At 36.0% G+C, this 23,370-nt stretch overlaps 1 protein-coding gene across 1 annotated transcript in view; it reads right to left on the reverse strand.

Moving 5' to 3' along the window:
* LOC308622678 (platelet glycoprotein 4) overlaps positions 1-22,397 on the reverse strand; it is a 48,840-nt gene extending 26,443 nt beyond the window's left edge. The window contains exons 1-5 of the mRNA XM_081244252.1: positions 22,340-22,397; positions 17,592-17,689; positions 16,349-16,498; positions 5,049-5,137; positions 4,366-4,574 (exon numbers count right to left, since the gene is read on the reverse strand). Coding sequence (XP_081100378.1) covers positions 4,366-4,485 — 120 coding nt within the window. The 5' untranslated portion in view covers positions 4,486-4,574; positions 5,049-5,137; positions 16,349-16,498; positions 17,592-17,689; positions 22,340-22,397. The remainder of the gene's footprint in view (positions 1-4,365; positions 4,575-5,048; positions 5,138-16,348; positions 16,499-17,591; positions 17,690-22,339) is intronic.
* Positions 22,398-23,370: the final 973 nt, after the last annotated feature.

Raw genomic sequence — 23,370 nt, forward strand, 5'->3', positions numbered from 1 at the left:
GAAATTATACTTTCAAAGTCATTACTGGGCTTCCCTGGTGGCGCAGTGGTTGAGAGTCTGCCTGCCGATGCAGGGGACAGAGGTTCGTGCCCCGGTCCGGGAAGATCCCACATGCCGCGGAGCGGCTGGGCCCGTGAGCCATGGCTGCTGAGTCTGCGCGTCCGGAGCCTGTGCTCCGCAACGGGAGAGGCCACAACAGTGAGAGGCCCGCGTACCGCAAAAAAAAAAGTCATTACTGACCATGTTCTAACCATTATTTCCTTAATTTTCATCCGCCTGAGATCATTTTATTCTCTTTCCCTGAAAATTGGCTTCCTATTAACTTCCAAAAAAATGCACTCTATTGTTTTCATTGCTTCATATAAAATAATTTTACCCTTTTGTTTTTGTCTTCCTACCTACCTCTGAATGCACAAATCCTATAGTAATTTCTCTGCCCTTTTGTCTCTATGTTCAAATTCTCCTTAAGCAAATCTACTGTTTAGTTTTATCTGTATTCTCTATGATAATGATCAAATCTCTTGAGCTCTGACCTCTGAAATATACACCGATGTTCATATCAAATCGCTTTGATATGATATCATATCATTTGACATTTGATATCAAATGTCTGTCTTTTTATTCTTCTAAGGCATACATTTCTATCAATAACAACTGGACATCTTGCAGTTTGTTCTTTTTACTCCTCTATCCCATTGCATCCCATCACCCATCAGTTCTATGTACTCCACCACACTAGACCAGAGTGCCTTTTGTTATGTGCAGACCGTGCAAAGATCTTTCTAAAGGGAGTCTTAAATTCTCTTTGAAAGTGGTCATGTCCTACATAGCACTTCCTGTTTTTGGTCTCCTCACTTTCCAGTACATTCTATTATAGAATTGTAGAGTCCCAAACTGTGTAAATCATCTAGTCTCTCCCTTCAGGTTCCCTAGGTTTGGAAACTAACTCGTCCTTCTTTTGGCTAGGTGAGTTGGCAAGTTGATTTAGGGTCTTGTGACTGAAAAATGGGTAAAATAATAGTACCTTCTCATAGATATTTCTGAAGATTAAATGAATTAGTATATATGCAGCTCTTAGTAGGACTAAATAAATGCTTTATTAGTATATTAGTATATAGTATGGTATATTAGTATGTATAGTATATAGTATATTAGTATATTAGTATATAGTATATTTGATATCAATCTCTGAATGCAGAATTTGTTATATCTAACACCTACCAGAAAACATACACCATCTATTATTGCCTATCATTTCATTAATTAGTCTTCTGACTGACGTTCAAAGCTTCCTAAATCTTACCCCATGTTATTATTTTCTAATTGTTTCTCCTGTTAATCCTATATTTTGGGCACATTTTTTAATATTCTTCCTTCCCTCGTCACAACATTTAGTTGCATTTCCACAACTTTTCCCATAGTATTAAACAGTCCTTTGACACTTTTATTGGAGCCTTCTTTGGACTTTCAAAATTTCATACTTCAAAATCCAATTCAAGTCTCACCTTCTTCCTGAAGTTATTGAATACTCTGAGAAAGTTCTCTTTCTAAATAATATTTATTTTCTATAGTATATGCTTGAGAATTCAATTATAGAGTTTCACAGGTCTCTGTAGTTTTTTACAATATGCTTTCCCCAGTTAAAACTTATAGTTCTTGAGATAAATATTTATTTTATTCTCTCTTAGCCTCTATATAAAAGCCAATTTTTGATGACTCAAAACACTTATTTCCTCAGGATTAGCCATTATGAACTTAGAGATAAATATTAAACAATTAAAATAGAGTCTGGCACCTCTCATGCCATCTAACAGGGCCTAAATGAATAATATTGTTGAATAATAAGAAAGAATAGATGATCAATATTCAGCTACAGATGATCAATTATGTATCAAAAAATAGTCTTAGTCTAAAATGCTGTGCACTGGAAGATTATTGTCACTTTTCTATTCTGAAGATTTTTCCAAAAAATAAGTTATAGTCTCTGTGTTAGAACTGATCCTGTTCTCTCACCACAGAATATACAGAAGAGAAGCAAGTTTATAGAGCAGAAAGGGTGTTGAACAATGGCAATTCCCTCCCGCACTATTAGATACTCCCCACCTCACCATCACCTGTCTGTCTCTATTGAACTGTATTAAAAATAGGGCTTCCCTGGTGGCACAGTGGTTAAGAATCCACCTGCCAATGTAGGGGACACGGTTTTGAGCCCTGGTCCAGGAAGATCCCACGTGCCACAAAGCAACTAAACCCATGCGCCACAACTACTGAGCCTGTGCTCTAGAGCCTGCGAGCCACAACTACTGAAGTCCACGTGCCTAGAGCCCATGCTCCTCAACAAGAGAAGCCACTGCAATGAGAAGCCCGTGCACTGCAACGAAGCATAGCCCCTGCTCACCACAGCTAGAGAAAGCCCACGTGCAGCAACAAAGACCCAATACAGCCAAAAATAAATAAATAAATTTATAAAATATAATAATAATAATATCAAGAAAACTGGGAATTCCAAGGAAGGAGATGGAATTTAATGTATATTTTCAGTTAAATGAATGAGGTTGAACATTTTGCAGTCTGTTAGCAAGAGAAAGGACAGAAATGGCTATACTGTTATTAAGCAAATATAGCATGCAAGTATAGAAACTGTACCTAAAAATGTCCTATTTTTTAAAAAATCTGTTATACTAAGACAAGAGCTATAATGGTACAGTGAGAAAAGTTTTTAAATGTAAAGACTAAGCATTTTAGCTAAACCAAAAAAAAAACATTGGAAAATAGTAACTTCTTGTCCTGGGTAACTAGATTTGAAATTAAATCTTCATATTTATTTGTCAATTAGGTCAGTGCTTTAGTGAAATATAATTGTAGGGCTTCCCTGGTGGCGCAGTGGTTGAGAGTCAGCCTGCCAATGAAGGGGACACGGGTTCGTGCCCTGGTCTGGGAAGATCCCACATGCCACGGAGAGGCTGGGCCCGTGAGCCATGGCCGCTGAGCCTGCACATCCGGAGCCTGTGCTCCACAACGGAAGAGGCCACAGCAGTGAGAGGTTCGCGTACCGCAAAAAAAAAAAAAAAAAAATATATATATATATATATATATATATATATATATAATTGTATATGTTTATACTCCTAGTAAGAGTAAGATGTTAAACATGGATGAATGGATGAGACAGATCAAGGTCTTAGCAGGAACAGAAATTGCAGTATGAGTTGGTAGTCTAGCCCATTTCCAGATTCAGTTCTTCTTGTTCTCCATGTGCACTGTGCTTACTAACGTCTAGACTGCTGACATCTGAACCAGGCTGACAGCTGAGGCCAGCATTCAGATATGTTTTATTTGGATAGCATTGTATTTTAAAAATGAACATATATGCCTTGGGCAGAGCACACACTTTTAAATTCACAATAGTCCTTGTCTTGCTTTTACCTTGTTCTTGGTAGGTCCCCATTTTTTTTTTTTTTTTTAAACCTTGTCTCCAAACCCCTGAAGCCATTTGAATTTGCCATCCCTGGTTTAGGACTTCAGCAGATCTACTTTTCTTTATTCTAGTTTTCCTTCTCTTTATCAATTAAAGTTGGTGAGTATGAAAACGAATTAGAAGGAACTAGGATGGGAGATAAATTCTAGTTTGTTGTACAAAGCCTATATATTGTCACTTTATTTTTAGTGACTTAACATATAGGTGACTAAATATATTTTAGTCACTTTTATTTTCAGTTTTGTTAAAACTACAGTTGACTTGTTACATATATACTAGGATATGTTCTACATAACATTTCTGGAAGCATTTTCTAAAAGTCAATTATCAAACTTCATCAATAAGAAATGTTCATAAGACAGTCATATATTATTACACATATCATATAGAGCAGTTTACCAAACAGAAATAATTTTTACCAGTTTTACCAAATATTCCTACATCAATATTAAACACAATTTTGTTTAAGTTATATATATATTAAATATGATTTTATTTTCTCAACATTAATCAAAGTGCAACTATTTTATAAATGTACCCTCACAAATAACACTCATTTCTCATTCAAAAGCTTATCAGCATACTCTTTTAACATAATTAAATGCAATTATTTCTACTTACCTGCATACCTATAATAGTTTTTTATCAGAAATTAAATATTTAGACCTAAGATGACAGTGCATTCATATAGAATATGAATGGTAAAATATACATCATACTGTGACCACTTCTCTATCATGTAGAGTTCAGTAGTTCACAATCACGTTTGTGTTGGAGACACATGATTGCCAGTTACAATGAAATAACAAACATCCACCCTAAGCCAAAAAGGGATGGAAGATAGAATGAATCAGGATGGCAAGAAATATTCTTGAAATTACTTGTACCTTTTTAATTGTCTTCTCAATAAGCATGTCTCCAACTGGCATTAGAATACCTCCAAACACAGCCAGGACTGCACCAATGACAGCACCAGCGATGAGCCCACTGTTTCGATCGCAGCCCATTTTTCTTGTTCAGGGAAATAACTAAGGTTCAGCACCTGTTTCTTTCAAACTCCCAGGTCTGATGCAGGTGTTTTCCAAGAAGTCTGGTTCTATCATTAGAAGGAGATCATAAAACAGAAGCATAAGTAGCATACAAAAAGATCAAAGTACAAGGAAAACACGCAACTGAAACAGATTATTTTGCCAGTTATAAACAAATGCTTTTTTTTTTAAATAAAACTTTCTAGGTCTTGTCCTTTCTTGATATGACCTACCTACCAGTGGTAGAAGTAATAAATAATGTCACATAGAGCAGTTCTTCAAAGTTCTCCTCTTTAAAATTTTCTATGGATGATTAACATTCTGAAATCTTATCTAAGGAGAATATGCTTACTGTACTCTCGCCCTCTGCCTACCTTGCATCAGCCTGGGACACTTACAGGCATCTTCACCCTCTATCTGGCTTCTCCACCCCAACACAACCATCTGCACCCTAACTGGAGTTCTCCTGCAAACTGAAAGTGGGTGGACTGATGTCTATCACATCTAAATGCTAAGCATTTAGTAACAGATGTTTTCTTTACCTTTTTCACAAATAGAAAGATACGGATTTTACAGGAAATGATCTGATGAGTCTCAGAGGAATCAATTCTTGTAATCAATTGTAAGCTATCTGTTAAAACAAAAAAGCATGAGTAAATTGGGAAAACACATTGTCAGAAAATTAGCACTAGACTACTCCCTAATATCATCAAAATTATAATCACTATTAAAAGAAAATTCCACTTTCATCAATATTGAGTTCATGCCTGCATTCTTTCTTATACACGGTGTTGAAAACATTGAAATATTTTAAAGAAGAGTAGTTCATTTTCAATTTCTTTTTTTTAACATCTTTATTGGAGTATAATTGCTTTACAATGGTGTGTTAGTTTCTGCTGTATAACAAAGTGAATCAGTTATACATATACACTTGTTCCCATATCTCTTCCCTCTTGCATCTCCCTCCCTCCCACCTTCCCTAACCCACCCCTCTAGGTGGTCACAAAGCACAGAGCTGAACTCCCTGTGTTATGCGGCTGCTTTCCACTAGCTATCTATTTTACGTTTGGTAGTGTACATATGTCCATGCCACTCTCTCACTTTGTTACAGCTTACCCTTCCCCCTCCCCATTTCCTCAAGTCCATGCTCTAGTAGGGCTGTGTCTTTATTCCTGTCTTACCCCTAGGTTCTTCATGACATTTTTTTTCTTAAATTCCATACATATGTGTTAGCATACGGTATTTGTCTTTCTCTTTCTGACTTACTTCACTCTGTATGACAGACTCTAGGTCCATCCACCTAATTACAAATAGCTCAATTTCGTTTCTTTTTATGGCTGAATACTATTCCATTGTACATTCAAGCAGCCCCATGGACTACAGGAAAGAGTTTCTGCAAGGGGCAAAGAGTCCCAAGAAAGTCCACTGGATGACCTAGGGGGCAACATGTTATTCAATGCCTCTCTCTCTAAATCTGAAAACTCATTATTATGACTTCCAAGGACCCTGAGCCCAGAGATGTGAAGTCATGGGCAGACCTGGGTACTGCCTAGGCTCTGTCTGCTTTGAACTTAAAACTGAAGTGAGATAGTATACACAGCCCACTGCTGTTGAGTCAAGTTCATCAGAAAACAGAAGTGTCAATAATTTTTTGGGTTGAATTGCATGGTTAAACAGTTCCTAGTCTGACACTGTCTGGATGATGCATAAGCAAAGATACAAGAGTTACTCTAACATTCCTGCATATGTGTACTGATATTTTCAACAGAAAAAGATTGAGTTTATCTAATTTTTCACATTTTCTATTGGCCGACATACTTTTGTTACCTTGATGTAAGTTTCCATTTTTTTTCTAAGAATAGGCAAGATATTTCACATGTGTAGTGTAGTCCTCCTTTATCAATGGCTTTGCTTTCCATAGTTTCACTTACCCATGGTCAAAAGTGGTCAAGTGAAGGCAACTGAACCTGTAGAAAGCAAAATCTTGGCTACAGGGGGACTACTTAGGGTTTGGTGCTATCTCTGGCTTCAGGCACACACTGAGGGTCTTAGAAGGTATCCTCCACACCCGTGAATATGGGGGAACTACTTACTTGCGTTCATTTATTATGAGTCAGTGCCCTGTCACCATAAGTTAAGTATTGCTATTATAATTATACTTTAACCTTATGCTTCATATTACACAATTACAAATACAAGTTGATCCTTGAACAACACAGAGGGGTTATGGACCCTGCAGGCAGTGGAAAATCCACATATAACTATACAGTCAGCCCTCCTTATCTGTAGTTCTGTATCTGTGGATCCAACCAACTACACATTGTGGATCAGGTAGTACTGTAGTATCTACTGAAAAAACTCTGTGTAAAAGTGGACCCACAAAGTTCAAACCTGTTCTGTTCAAGGGTCAACTGTAGTTTTATTCACCTGAAGCAAAGGAGGGACCAACAAATTAAGTAGGACATGCACTGAATACATAAAAGTTCAGGTTACTCAGGACATTCTATTCAAGAGCTTCATTAAAAAAAATGTAGTTATTCCCCACTCTCCTCTCACATGTAGCCATTTAGAGCACATAAAATTTGTGTTTTGCACACTTGGTTTTCTCAACAGTACAGCTTCATACATAATAAAATTTATTTTACTTGTTAATTTTAGATTAAGTTTTATTCTTTACTGTTATTTCTTCTTCATAATAAGACATTGAGGAGAGGACTGGCAGCGTGAACAGAGCCTAAAGGGGGTTACTGCACCACGGCTAGCCAGGAGGGAGTCCAGGAAAAGGTCTGGACCTGCCGAAGAGGCAAGAGACTTTTTCTTCCCTCTTTGTTTCCTGGTGCGCAAGGAGAGGGGATTAAGAGCGCTGCTTAAAGGAGCTCCAGAGACGGGCACAAGCCACGGTGATCAGCGCAGACCCCAGAGACGGGCCTGAGATGCTAAGGCCACTGCTGCCACCACCAGGATGCCTGTGTGCGAGCATAGGTCACTCTCCACACTTCCCTTCTGGGGAGGCTGTGCAGCCCGCCACTACCAGGGTCCTGGGATCCAGGGACAACTTCCCCGGGAGAACGCATGGCGCGCCTCAGGCTGGTGCAACGTCACGCGGGCCTCTCCCGCCGCAGGTTCGCCCTGCACTCCATACCCCTCCCTCCCCCCGGCCTGAGTGAGCCAGAGTCCCCAAATTAGCCGATCCTTTAACCCCATCCTGTCTGAGCAAAGAACAAAGATCAGCGACCTACACGCAGAGGGGTGTCCAAATCCAAAACTGAGCCCCGGGAGCTTTGAGAACAGAGAAGAGAAAGGGAAGTCTCTCTCAGCAGCCCCAGGAGCAGTGGATTAAATCTCCACAATCAACTTGATGTACCCAGCATCTGTGGAATACCTGAATAGACAAGGAAACATCCCAAATTGAGGAGCCAGGAGTCAGTGCTGTGCCTCTGAGGAGGGAGAGCCAACTTCAGGACACTGGTCCACAAGAGACCTCCCAGCTCCACATAATATCAAACGGCGAAAATCTCCCAGAGATCTCCATCTCAACACCAACACCCAGATTCACTCAACGACCAGCAAGCTACAGTGCTGGACACCCTATGCCAAACAACTAGCAAGACGGGAACACAACCCCACTCATTAGCAGAGAGGTTGCCTAAAATCATAATAAGTCCACAGACACTCCAAAACACACCACCAGACGTGGACCTGCCCACCAGAAAGACAAGAATCACCCTCACCCACCAGAACACAGGCACTAGTCCCCTCTACCAGGAAGCGTACACAACCCACTGAATCAACCTTAGCCACTGGGGACAGACACCAAAAACAACGGGAACTAAGAACCTTCAGCCTGGGAAAAGGAGACCCCAAACACAGTAAGATAAGCAAAATGACAAGACAGAAAAGCACACAGCAGATGAAGGAGCAAGATAAAAACCCACCAGACCTAACAAAATGAAGAGGAGACAGGCAGTCTACCTGAAAAAGAATTCAGAATAATGATAGTAAAGATAATCCAAAATCTTGGAAATAGAATAGAGAAAATGCAAGAAACATTTAACAAGGACCTAGAAGAACTAAACATGAAACAAGCAACAATGAACAACACAATAAATGAAATTAAAAATACACTAGAAGGGATCAATAGCAGAATAACTGAGGCAGTAGAATGGATAAGTGACCTGGAAGACAAAATAGTGGAAATAACTACTGCAGAGCAGAATAGAGAAAAAAGAATGAAAGAACTGAGGACAGTCTCAGAGACCTCTGGGACAACATTAAACACACCAACATTCGAATTATAGGGGTCCCAGAAGAGGAAGAGAAAAAGAAAGGGACTGAGAAAATATTTGAAGAGATTATAGTTTAAAACTTCCCTACTATGGGAAAGGAAAGAGTTAATCAAGTTCAAGAAGCACAGAGAGTCCCATACAGGATAAATCCAAGGAGAAATATGCCAAGACACATATTAATCAAACTGTCAAAAATTAAATACAAAGAAAACATATTAAAAACAGCAAGGGAAAATCAGCAAATAACACACAAGGGAATCCCCATAAGGTTAAGAGCTGATCTTTCAGCAGAAACTCTGCAAGCCACAAGGGACTGGCAGGACATTTTTAAAGTGATGAAGGAGAAAAACCTACAACTAAGATTACTCTACCCAGCAAGGATCTCATTCAGATTTGATGGAGAAATTAAAACCTTTACAGACAAGCAAAAGCTGAGAGTTCAGCACCACCAAACCAGCTTTACAACAAATGTAAAGGAACTTCTCTAGGCAAGAAACACAAGAGAAGGAAAAGACCTACAATAACAAACCCATAACAATTAAGAAAATGGGAATAGGAACATACATATCGATAATTACCTTATAGGTAAATGGATTAAATGCTCCCACCAAAAGACACAGACTGGCTGGATAGATAAAGAAACACGACCCATTTATATGCTGTCTACAAGAGACCCACTTCAGGCCTAGAGACACATACAGACTGAAAGTAAGGGGATGGAAAAAGATATTCCATGCAAATGGAAACCAAAAGAAAGCTGGAGTAGCAATTCTCATATCAGACAAAATAGACTTTAAAATAAAGACTATTAGAAGAGACAAAGAAGGACACTACATAATGATCAAGGGATCGATCCAAGAAGAAGATATAACAATTGTAAATATGCACCCAACATAGGAGCACCTCAATACATAAGGCAAATAGTAACAGCCATAAAAGGGGAAATCGACAGTAACACATTCATAGTAGGGGACTTTAACACCCCACTTTCACCAATGGACAGATCACCCAAAATGAAAATAAATAAGGAAACATAAGCTGTAAATGATATATTAAACAAGATGGACTTAATTGATATTTATAGGACATTGCATCCAAAAACAAAAGAATACACATTTTTCTCAGGTGCTCATGGAACATTCTCCAGGATAGATCATATCTTGGGTCACAAATCAAGCCTTGGTAAATTTAAGAAAATTAAAATTGTATCAAGTATCTTTTCCAAACACAACGCTATGAGACTAGATATCAATTACAGGAAAAGATCTGTCAAAAATACAAACACATGGAGGTTAAACAATACACTACTTAATAACGAAGTGATCACAGAAGAAATCAAAGAGGAAATTAAAAAATACCTAGAAACAAATGACAATGGAGACACGACGACCCAAAACCTATGGGATGCAGGAAAAGCAGTTTTAAGAGGGAAGTTTATAGCAATACAATCCTACCTTAAGAAACAGGAAACACCTCGAATAAACAACCTAACCTTGCACCTAAAGCAATTTGAGAAAGAAGAACAAAAACACCCCAAAGTTAGCAGAAGGAAAGAAATCATAAAGATCAGATCAGAAATAAATGAAAAAGAAATGAAGGAAACGATAGCAAAGATCAATAAAACTAAAAGCTGGTTCTTTGAGAAGATAAACAAAATTGATCAACCATTAGCCAGACTCATCAAGAAAAAAAGGGAGAAGACTCAAATCAATAGATTTAGAAATGAAAAAGGAGAAGTAACAACTGACACTGCAGAAATACAAAAGATCATGAGAGATTACTACAAGCAACTCTATGCCAATAAAATGGACAACCTGGAAGAAATGGACAAATTCTTAGAAATGCACAACCTTCCAAGACTGAATCAGGAAGAAATAGAAAATATGAATAGACCAATCACAAGCACTGAAATTGAAACTGTGATTAAAAATCTTCCAACAAACAAAAGACCAGGACCAGATGGCTTCACAGGTGAATTCTATCAAACATGTAGAGAAGACCTAACACCTATTCTTCTCAAACTCTTCCAAAATATAGCAGAGCAAGGAACACTCCCAAACTCATTCTACGAGGCCACCATCACCCTGATACCAAAACCAGACAAGGATGTCACAAAGAAAGAAAACTACAGGCCACTATCACTGATGAACATAGATGCAAAAATCCTCAACAAAATACTAGCAAACAGAATCCAACAGCATATTAAAAGGATCATACACCATGATCAAGTGGGGTTTATTCCAGGAATGCAAGGATTCTTCAATATACGCAAATCAAGCAACGTGATACACCATATTAACAAACTGAAGGAGAAAAACCATATGATCATCTCTATAGATGCAGAGAAAGCTTTCACAAAATTCAACTCTGATTTATGATAAAAACCCTCCAGAAAGTAGGCACAGAGGGAACTTTCCTCAACATAATAAAGGCCATATATGACAAACCCACAGCCAGCATCGTCCTCAATGGTGAAAAACTGAAACCATTTCCACTAAGATCAGGAACAAGACAAGGTTGCCCACTCTCACCACTCTTATTCAACATAGTTTTGGAAGTTTTAGCTACAGCAATCAGAGAAGAAAATGAAATAAAAGGAATCCAAATCGGAAAAGAAGAAGTAAAGCTGTCACTGTTTGCAGATGACATGACATGATACTATACACAGAGAATCCTAAAGATGCTACCAGAAAACTACCAGAGCTAATCAATGAATTTGGTAAAGTAGCAGGATACAAAATTAATGCACAGAAATCTCTGGCATTCCTATACACTAATGATGAAAAATCTGAAAGTGAAATCAAGAAAACACTCCCATTTACCATTGCAAAAAAGGAATAAAATATCTAGGAATAAACCTACCTAAGGAGACAAAAGACCTGTATGCAGAAAATTATAAGACACTGATGAAAGAAATTAAAGATGATACAAATAGATAGAGAGATATACCATGTTCTTGGATTGGAAGAATCAACATTGTGAAAGTGACTCTACTACTGAAAGCAATCTACAGATTCAATGCAATCCCTATCAAACAACCACTGACATTTTTCACAGAACTAGAAGAAAAAATTTCACAATTTGTATGGAAACACAAAAGACCCCGAATAGCCAAAGCAATCTTGAGAACGAGAAACAGAGCTAGAGGAATCAGGCTCCCTGACTTCAGACTATACTACAAAGCTACAGTAATCAAGACAGTATGGTACGGGCACAAAAACAGAAACATAGATCAATGGAACAGGATAGAAAGCCCAGAGATAAACACATGCACATATGGTCACCTTATCTTTGATAAAGGAGGCAGGAATGTACAGTGGAGAAAGGACAGCCTCTTCAATAAGTGGTGCTTGGAAAACTGGACAGTTACATTAAAAGTATGAGATTAGAACACTCCCTAACACCATACACAAAAATAAGCTCAAAATGGATTAAAGACCTAAATGTAAGGCCAGAAACTATCAAACTCTTAGAGGAAAACATAGGCAGAACACTCTATGACATAATTCACAGCAAGATCCTTTTTCACCCACCTCCTAGAGAAATGGAAATAAAAACAAAGATAAACAAATGGGACTTAATGAAACTTCAAAGCTTTTGCACAGCAAAGGAAACCGTAAACTAGACCAAAAGACAACCCTCAGAATGGGAGAAAATATTTGCAAATGAAGCAACTGACAAAGGATTAATCTCCAAAATTTATAAGCAGCTCATGCAGCTCAATAGCAAAAAAACAAATAACCCTATCCAAAAATGGACAGAAGACCTAAATAGACATTTCTCCACAGAAGATACACAGACTGCCAACAAACACATGAAAGAATGCTCAACATCATTAATCATTAGAGAAATGCAAGTCAAAACTACAATGAGATATCATCTCACACTGGTCAGAATGGCCATCATCAAAAAATCTAGAAACTATAAATGCTGGAGAGGGTGTGGAGAAAAGGGAACTGCTGGTGGGAATGTGAATTGGTACAGCCACTATGGAGAACAGTATGGAGGTTCCTTAAAAAACTACAAATAGAACTACTATATGACCCAGCAATCCCTCTACTGGGCATATACCCTGAAAAACCATGATTCAAAAAGAGTCATGTACCAAAATATTCATTGCAGCTCTATTTACAAGAGCCCAGAGATGGAAACAATGTAAGTGTCCATCATCGGATGAATGGATAAAGAAGATGTGGCACATATATACAATGGAATATTACTCAGCCATAAAAAGAAACAAAATTGAGCTATTTGTAATGTGGTGGATAGGCCTAGAGTCTGTCATACAGAGTGAAGTAAGTCAGAAGGAGAAAGACAAATACTGTATGCTAACACATATATATGGAATTTAAGAAAAAAAAATGTCCTGAGGAACCTAGGGGTAAGACAGGAATAAAGACACAGACCTACTTGAGAAGTGACTTGAGGATACGGGGGAGGGGGAAGTGTAAGCTGTGACAAAGCGAGAGAGAGGCATGGACATATATACACTACCAAACGTAAGGTAGATAGCTAGTGGGAAGCAGCCTCATAGCACAAGGAGGTCAGCTCGGTGCTTTGTGACCGCCTGGAGGGGTGGGATAGGGAGGGTGGGTGGAGGGAGATGCAAGAGGGAAGGGATATGGGAACAGATGTACATGTATAACTGATTCACTTTGTTATAAAGCAGAAACTTAAAAAAAAAAAAGAGTCATGTACCAAAATGTTCATTGCAGCTCTATTTACAATAGCCAGGAGATGGAAGCAGCGTAAATGCCCATCATCAGATGAATGGATAAAGAAGATGTGGCACATATATACAATGGAATATTACTCAGCCATAAAAAGAAACGAAATTGAGTTATTTGTAGTGAGGTGGATTGACCTAGAGTCTGTCATACAGAGTGAAATAAGTCAGAAAGAGAAAGACAAATACCGTATGCTAACACAAATATGGAATCTAGCGAAAAAAATGTCATGAAGAACCTAGAGGTAAGATGGGAATAAAGACGCAGTCCTACTAGAGAAGGGACTTGAGGATATGGGGAGGGGGAAGGGTAAGCTGTGACAAAGTGTGAGAGTGGGAGATCAGCTCGATGCTTTGTGACCACCTAGAGGGGTGGGATAGGGAGGGTGGGAGGGAGGGAGATGCAAGAGGGAAGAGATATCGGAACATATGTATATGTATAACTGATTCACCTTGTTGTAAAGTGGAAACTAACACACCATTGTAAAGCAATTATACTCCAATAAAGATGTAAAAAAAAAGAAAAAGAAAAAAAAAGAAAGCACATTTTACTCAAACATAAACAAAGAAACAAAAAATAAGACATTGCTATCTGTAATAACTTACTGCTTGCTTAAAATATTTAAATTTAGAAAACAAAAAATAACCAAAGGTACAGGGAAGAAAACAGATTTTTGAGACCTATAAGAAGGAAGAGAAAATAAAAAGAAATGTTTTAAGATATCACTAATCCCATTACTTTCTTGAGTCTATATGGAGATCAGCTGTATCCTATCAGTTCACAGATATTAAGTCCTATTCCTTTTGTAGAATTCATGAGTTTATGTACACGTGGCTGTTTCTTTTTTTGCTGTCATATCTACGAAATGTTTCTAGATGAACTTTTGAGTGTTATGCCATTCCACTCTGTTGGAAACCTGCTGGTAGGAACTGAGACTGAGCTATAAGAAGCGTCTCCATTAGTAGGTCAGAATAATAAAGTTCCCAGAGAATCTGTAATTATTCCCATGTGCAGATAGAGCTATGTTTCCTGGGAAACTCCACCCAGAAAAGGCATGACCCAGAGGTACAGTTTCCTGGGATGTGAACTACGAAACTTTAACATTTTCAGATTATAAGAGTATGTACTTGTACCATAAATGAATGCCAGGACCTGGATGACATTTTCTAACTCATGAGTGAGTTAGAAATTTCCTGTTCTCTCCATAAGCCTTCCTTCCACTTTTCCTTGGAATAGGAAACCAGATCACACACCTCTGTTTTCCACTAGACACACACTGTGATTCTTTTGATACACAGTCTTTCTCACCTAATAAATACAGTATCTGCCCACAAAACCCAGTTTTAGAGTTTTGGGGGTGATTAATTCAACAGGTTGAATATGGATGATGAAAATTAGCTTTCCAAATTAAGTTCCTGTTCACACTCTTACTTTATATGATATCTAGGTGTGTTTACAAAGCCATGATTCCCTATCCATGAGTAAGATGCAGATTCACATCAAGCTAGTTAAATCAATCATTTAAATCTGTTTGTGTTTCATTATGTGGAAACAGAAGGGCATTAGACTAGTACTTATTTTACACACAATCCCAACATATAAAGATAGTTAAAAGAATAGCTATTCTGGTCAAAGTTGGCAAGAACTGTGGCCCTTTCCCCTTCCAGTCACATCTCATTTGGGCTCTGATTCATCCCCACAGAACACAACTGCTACGTGCAAAATGTTTAAATAACTAGATTAGGAGATCTCTGACACCTTCTCTTATTCAAGTTACCATAATCCTTTTAATTTATATGGGCATTTCCATCCTATCAGAATATATGGAGCTAAACGTATATAATAGAAAAAAGTTTATAGACATATATAATACAAAAAATAATATACTTTACTAAATTATGCCTTTCAAATATAACAACTTAAAACTTGTTTTGGTGGTAGTCTTAGAAAATTAAAACAATAATTACATTGACTTCATTATTACATTAAATGTTCTTCTAGAAGCAAACCAACCTTTTTGGAGTAGTTTTTGGAGTACTTGAGTATAGAGATTACTATAGGTTTGAAATGATTCTCTTAGAGTTTAAATAGGATTATTTAGAGCCATTCTTGATTGTTGAGTCCTAGATAGAAATGCTATTATCTCTTTTTTCCCAACCCAACTCTTACTGTAAATAGTAGAATATTATAAGATTTGCAATAATTATGATTCTGAGCTTTGAATTCAAATAATTAGGTTCAATTTGCAGTCTAACATTATAGTTTTCTCTGGCTCAGTTTTCTCTAAAATGGGTATAAATACATCATATATGGTTAAAATTGTTAAATAAAATTCAATGAGGTAATGAATAAAAATTCCTATCATAGCACATGTTATGTTATTTGAAATATTATGGAATATTATATTGAACAACCATAACATAATAGTAAAATGTTATTGCAAATTGGCCAAGTATTATTTTTTAAAAATCTAATAAATACATACAAGTTACACAAAGAAGAATGATTGATTATTTCCAAAACCCTTAGGTTACAATAAAATCTGATGAAATGGTTTATTCTTATGTATACCAGGATTTAGAGTATCATGCAAATGAAAAGGCAGCTTCTAGGTTAAACTAATGCTCCTTGAAACTTTCAGCCATGACTTGGGCCAGTGAATTAAAACACGTTTGAATTAAATCAGAAAATAGTTACAGAATCCATTACTTCAGGAAGAAAAAAAAAAAGTCCACAAGTATTTTTTGCTAACATTTTCTTAAAAATTAAGCGTAGCAACTATAACTCCCAAAATAAATTCCAAAATTTTTAGTACACTCTGTCCAATACCTCTCCAGTTGTAATTAGGTTATTCCTCCCAGCTTAACTTCTGATGATCTTGTATTGGATTTCTTGTTCCGGTCTCATAATGATTTTGGTAAATGAAAAAAATTTCTATGTATTTTTTCTCTCATAAAATCCAGTCCACCACTGGACTCACTACATAACAAAATTTTTAAAAATTATTATTTTGGTTATTTTTTGAACAAATACTAAAAGCACTGTTTCTTTTCCTAATTTAAAACTACACAGTCAAGGACTGAAAAGTACATGAAAAGATTTCAAAAACATCTTTCAATATGTTACAATTCTAGAAACTGTTATAAATTTACTCTAGAGAATTTATGTCATTTACAATTATGTATGAATTCACTTACTATAAATTACTATAAATTAAAACTTTTAATTTCTCTATTATGATTTGTGTGTTCTTTAAACTTTGTATCATCATTCAAGAAAATAATTTGCTGATATTTGTAATAAGCTTCCTAAATATCCAAAAACTTTAATTTTGTTTTTTTTATTCTGTTACCAAATTTTATATAATTTATAAACATTTATATAAATCAGAATCATTATTTGGAATTAATACAATTAAACATCCCCAGTAGCAATTACAATATCTTTGTTCATTTAAAAAAAATTCTTAATAAGAATATATCCAAAACATGCACTGCATTTAACCATGTAGACAAAGTCAGGTTCACTAAAAGTTGTGAAATTAAGATAGAAGATTAAACAAAATAATGACTCTCTAAAATAATAGGTAGTTAACAATTGCATATTAGAAAGCATGTTGGCATAGAGTGGCAAGTCATTTATAAGAACTAATCCCACTATACGGGTTTTTATTTATGTTGATTTTCATTCATAATTTAAATTAAAAATCATGTATAAATAGCCTAAGTAGACAATGAAAGTTCTGCAATAATCAAATTAGATAGTACATCATTTTAAATATTAACAAATAAATATTTACAAATAAACATAAGATTTTAAACATCAAGAAACAAAATGTCATAGGCTGGTGGACAAGGTTTCAATATTTTTTTAAACATAAAAGGTAAGAAGATTGATAACTTGGAAAACAACACAAGCCTACATTTTAAAAAAAGCCTAATGACTTCAAGAAAACAGTTCCTGCTTGCTGTTTCTGTTCTATAACTTCTAACGGGTGTTTATACAGTAGTGTCATCTCCTATCATTTGGGAGATAGAAATCTTTTTATTAAAAAAAAATCATTATGACTTACCTTTAAAAAGGCTAAGAAGTATTTTTCAATCAAATGCTCCAACATTTGAACGGTCAATTCTTAGGAGGACCAAATGGTATTCTGCAGAAAACCCTACACTGAAATCCCCATTATAAAAAGTGTGAGTTTAAATATGCTTTAAGAAAAAAAAAAAAAAAAAAAACGAGACAGACAGACAGACGTCAGATCCCAGTGAGTGTTTCGCTGCAAGAGTAATTCAAACAAACAAACAAACAAACAAAAACCCCACACACATCCCACCACTGATATGGCTCCTACAAGTCTATTTTTATGTTCTGGTAAGGACCCATTACCTATATCTGAGATCCTCTGCAGTACTTTTTTTTTTCTTTTGGACATGTTCCCATCCAAGTAAGTCAGAGGCCAGAGAGACAAAAGGAACTAACTTGCTGAGTGGCCTCTAATATACTCTTTTACTACAGAATCATTATTCCAGATGATAAACTGGGCCCAGGGGTGGAAAGTGTAGATTGGGCAGAATTATCAGAATCTAACTTTCCTGCTTGAAAACCTCATTTCATAAAGTTTAAACAAAACGCACTTTTCATAAATCTAAAGTGTGTTGAGGCTAACAATTGCAAAAATGACTGGAGACTGTCAATCAACAAGGATGACAAACAGATATTTAAAAAAGGAAATAGCCTATTGTTCTAAGTGGAAGTTCTTCACTGTTTATTATTTTCTCTTAGTTTTATAGAAGTTTCATGAGCACAGCAAAATCCTTCTATGAAAGCACCCCAAATTAAATTTCTCTTAGATCTCTTCAGATAAAAAGACAACTGTTACATAACATTTAAATAATTCTACTATTTAGGATGACCCTTTAATATAAAAAAAGCATATACTAAAGTTACTTTAAAAGAAAGTTATTATTTTAAAATCTTGCACTTTGGGAGGATAAAAAAGACCCTCAATATTAGAAATACATTTTTACAAAGAAATTCTCAGAAACATACAGGCAAAAATCAAAATCTTCAGAAGGTTAAACTGTCGTCTATCAGACAGACCAGCTAAATAAATGCCTCTAAGTCAGGCTTGAAAGACAGCAACCTAACAGTAATAGACAGAAATACATTTAGTTCATCAGATTGTATTTAAACCAGTCCTCATTGGATTGCTCGTGCTGCCACTTCTGGGCCTGTGTTGGATCCTCTCATTTGCTAGCTGTGCAATACAACTGGAAAGGAATCCAAAGCACTCTTTTCCCTCTAGCATTGCTTTCTCTTTCCAGGATATTTTTACAGACAAATTTATTTAAAAATTAATAATAAGTTATAAAAGTCTTCAGGTATATTGGAATTAAAAAAAAATCTGATCATTTAATTACAATAAAGTAGAAATGGCCTTCTGTAATCTAATTACGATTGATGCTTTTCATTTAAAAAGAATAACTTACAGAGATTTCAGATAATTTAAAAAGATGATTCCCTTATAATTGTGACCTTTTAACTTTGTTGTATTAATAAAAAGGTAGTATAAAAGCTAATTTAATAATTATTTTGATTAAGAGTATCTATTTTATTGTATTTAAGCTACTTTGATACATTTCCTTCTCAGCCTTCTCACAGATACACACACATACACACACCATCCAATGTGACAATTCAGAAATAGCCCACCAATATAGGAGTTCAGATGCCATTTTAAACAGCATATCTTAAATATATTGAAAGGCTAGTTAAATTATTATTTTTTAAAATTTTGGCTGTGTCAGGTCTTAGTTGCAGCATGCGGGATCTTTCATTGCAGTGTGTGGGCTCTTCGTTGTGGCACATGGGCTCAGTAGTTGTGGCACGCGGGCTTAGTTGCCCCGCAGCATGTGGGATCTTAGTTCCCTGACCAGGGATGGAACCCACCTCACCTGCATTGGAAGGCGGATTCTTAACCACTGGACCACCAGGGAAGTCAAGGATAGTTAAATTATAATGAAAATTTGAACACTGTTAGAGAAAGATGATTCAGAAAAAATACATGTAAAATAGATGCCTAAGCTGACACTGAACTTACTTGGATCACTATTTACTCAGTAGCCTAATGCCATTCAAACACTGTGTCTCTGGAGAGGAAAATGTCACACCCTCCCATGAGCAGCCCAAAGAATCAAATTTACATTCCCAGAGGCAGCTGTTAAGTGTTCAATCCCATAGACAACCGTTCTGAGTAGCTTAGCACATAAGACCCAGGAACTCTAGAGCTAAGTAAAATCTGCAACGATATATCTATATTTTGAGCAAAATATTCACCTTGAACAAGGCAGAAAACTGCCACACCCATTTCTGAGTAATGCATGTTGGGGTTTTCATTTTGAAAATATAATGTATGTGCAATATTTTGAAGGGATATTTTTATATGAGGCTATACCTTGCCTTCTGTAAATCCACTACAGCACTAGATAAAATTTAGTAGAATGAAAGATAAAACTGTCAATATGCTAAAGTCAGCTTAGGCACAGTGCTTTGGGAACTCTTTTTTTTTTCTGGAAGACCACTTAGAATTTGGAATCAGACAGACATCCATGACTTCTGGTGTTACCACTGCTAGCTATATTGACTGGGGATTAGGAGTTAAATAACTACTTATTCTTCTTTTCTTAATCAAAAAATGGAGAATGAAGTCTTTATTGAATTTGTTACAATATTGCTTCTGTTTTATGTTTTGGTTTTCTGGCCGCGAGGCATGTGGGATCTTATCTCCCTGACCAGGGATCAAACCCACACCCCTTGCATTGGAAGGTGAAGTCTTAACCACTGGACCACCAGGGAAGTCCCCATATAGTTTTGTTTACTGTGCTAGGACACTAGTAAACAGCAGAAAGTGAAATTTAAAAGTATGCACTTTTTTGGCAGGGGGAGTTTTACCAAATTTCTGTTCATACATGTACACAGCAATGTGTAAAAATGCCTGTCTCCATACATCACTCACACTGGTTTACACTAAACTTTGTTTTTTACAAGTACTTATTTTATCGGTAAATATTTAATTGAGTGAAGGTTCACCTATTTTCTTAAGCATATTGGCATTTATATTTTTTAATATTTGTGATAATATCTTTGTTCATCGTTTTTTCCCCCTGTGGGTTTGTTTGTCCTTCCTTATTAGCTAGTAAGGAAATAGCCAGTCTTCTGACATTTGACAGTTTTTAAAACTTTTTTGACTATTTTAAACTTTATTTTGATTGTATTTTTAAATTACTGACAATTTCAATTTTTATGCCATTAACTTTCCTTTTAAGTACTGTGTCATGCTTTGAAAGTCTTTCTCCAAGAATATAAAAAATAATAAACTTTCTTCTAGCATTTGTATGGTTTCAAAAGATCCTTTAGAACGGTATTTCTAGATGAGCTGATTCATGGAATTTAACACTTGTGAAATAAAAGAGGAAGAGTAAAATATGTTGAGTAATTACAAACATTGCAACATATTTGAGAAGCAGACAACATAGGCATAATAAGAGTTCTAGAAGAGGAATCACACAGCTCAAGTCCTGACCACAGCTCTTTTAATAATAATAGGTTTTGTGAACTGGGCAGCACACAGTCCTCATATTCCTGATTTCCTTTCTTGTCAAAGAGAATAACGACAGAGCCTACCTACAGCCTCAAGCTGAAGATCAAGTTATATGGTAGATTCAAATTTAAAATGTTAAGATGTATGCAGATTCTATATAGTAGATAACAATTTTTAATTGATTCATTTTTTTTTTTACAGTCTAGCAAATGAAAAGAATTGTGGTATCATATGCTTTGTAATTCTAGTTGTATGGGCAATCAAAGACCTATAAATTATGATGGTGATAAGGTAACAGAGTTAACATGTACTGGGGGCTTACTGTCTGCCAATTGTTGAAATAAGTGTTTCACATAAGTTATCTCATTGACCCACCACACCACCTTACTATGTTCTTTAGACAACTAGTGGAGGTCACACAGCTAGCATGTGCCAAAACAAGGATTAAAACCCTGAAAGACTGACTGAAGAGCCTATACTCTTTTCTGAAATAAAATATATATATATATAAATAAGTTCTTGATCAATACCTCATTTACGTATTCTTTTCAACACATTTGTTCAAATTGAATAACAATTATAAATAACCTGCTCTTAGAAAATGATATCTAAGTACAATAAACAAGGAATGAACAGTGAGCATATTCTGTAAGTGGCAGTTAACAGAATTATTTTGAGATTAGCTAAACAAAATTCATTCTGAAGACCTGTAACACATAACACTGTAAAGTATCTCAAAACATTAGTTACCGGTGTAAAACCACAAGGCAAAATTCGTCTTATCACTTTAATCCTTGGGCTAACTAATCATGAAGATTTACACACACACACATATTTATGCACTTGCATAAGACACCTGATTGTGTGTGCTATAAACAAATACCTATTTTTTCAATAGCTGCCTTACATTTATTGAAGTATTAAACCAATGGCAGGTTCTACCTGCTTCATGTGGTGAGGAGGGGCTTCACATATATATTTATGTACATAAATATATATGTACATAACTTTAAAAGAGAATATTAAATGCACAAGACATAGCAGTACACGGTAATGCCAGCGAAAGCGTGAGAGAGTAAAATGGAGGTTTTTAATAACACATTTAAAGGAAAATTTCAAAGGACGTCATTAAAGGTAAAATGAAGACCATCAGGGTCATTAAAGTTTAGACTTAAGCTATGTCGTCTAATGAATAGAGCACACAATGAAAGTAAACTTACTGCATTAGTGATATAAAGTAAACTTCCCCATATGTCTCATAGAAGTCATGGTAGGAGCTGTGTGTAAAAGACAGATTAAAGACAGCACCTCTGTATATGTGGATACTTCTCATGTGGTCTGGGCCAGATCAATATGTAAATTTCACAGGCCTTCTAAATATGTTGGCGCACCTATCTTTACTTGAACCATTTGCAAAACAGACTTAACTCTCTAAGTAGAGTGCCGAAAAGTCAACATTTAAACAATACTAAGAACTTTAAGGAAGTGTTAAGATCAGCACAGTTGTCAGGACAATTTGTGTTCATACACTGGAAAGGAAATTATTAGGGGGAAAAAACAGAAATCTTCAGGTAAAAGAATAACTAGACCTCAAAGCAGGTTGTTATGAAATAATAAGAAGAAATCAATAATCAATTACAAAAATAAGCATTTGGCTAACCAAATACCAGAAAAAGGTTGAAAAAAATTCTGTGAGCAATTAATTTATAATTTCCCATGGCAGAAATATAAAATTCATTGAATTGAGGGTACAACAGAGTTTTGTGTTGAGAAATGTCATCTACACTATAAATAGTCCCTGAAGTGGGGTCTTAAAAAGGAAATCAATAAAATAATTTTAAGAAGGGTTAGAGAAATCAATTTACACATTCACATTAGCTGATGGCTTGATCAAGGTGATATGCTTTGAAAGGCTAAGAAGCTTTCATTGTGATGAATGTGTAAAAACAGAAAAGAAATCAGAGGGATAACGAGACTTAAAGTGATTTTGTTCCATTTAGTAAATAAACAGACATACTAACCATACTCTGTAGTCTGTCTTTTAAACAATTATATTGACATCTATGCCATCTGACAATCCATTAAATTTAGAGATACACAGCACTTGGGTGTCAGATTCCTGAAAGTGTTAAACTCACATACATGCATGCACAGGCACACACACACGCACGCACACACACACACTTTTCCAGGGACACGGAAGCATACCTAATGAAATTCTTTTTTAAAGCTGAGAAATAAAATACTTTCT

Source organism: Mesoplodon bidens, assembly GCF_964165515.1.
Source record: "Mesoplodon bidens genome assembly, chromosome: 9".
NCBI classification, from domain to species: domain Eukaryota; kingdom Metazoa; phylum Chordata; class Mammalia; order Artiodactyla; family Ziphiidae; genus Mesoplodon; species Mesoplodon bidens.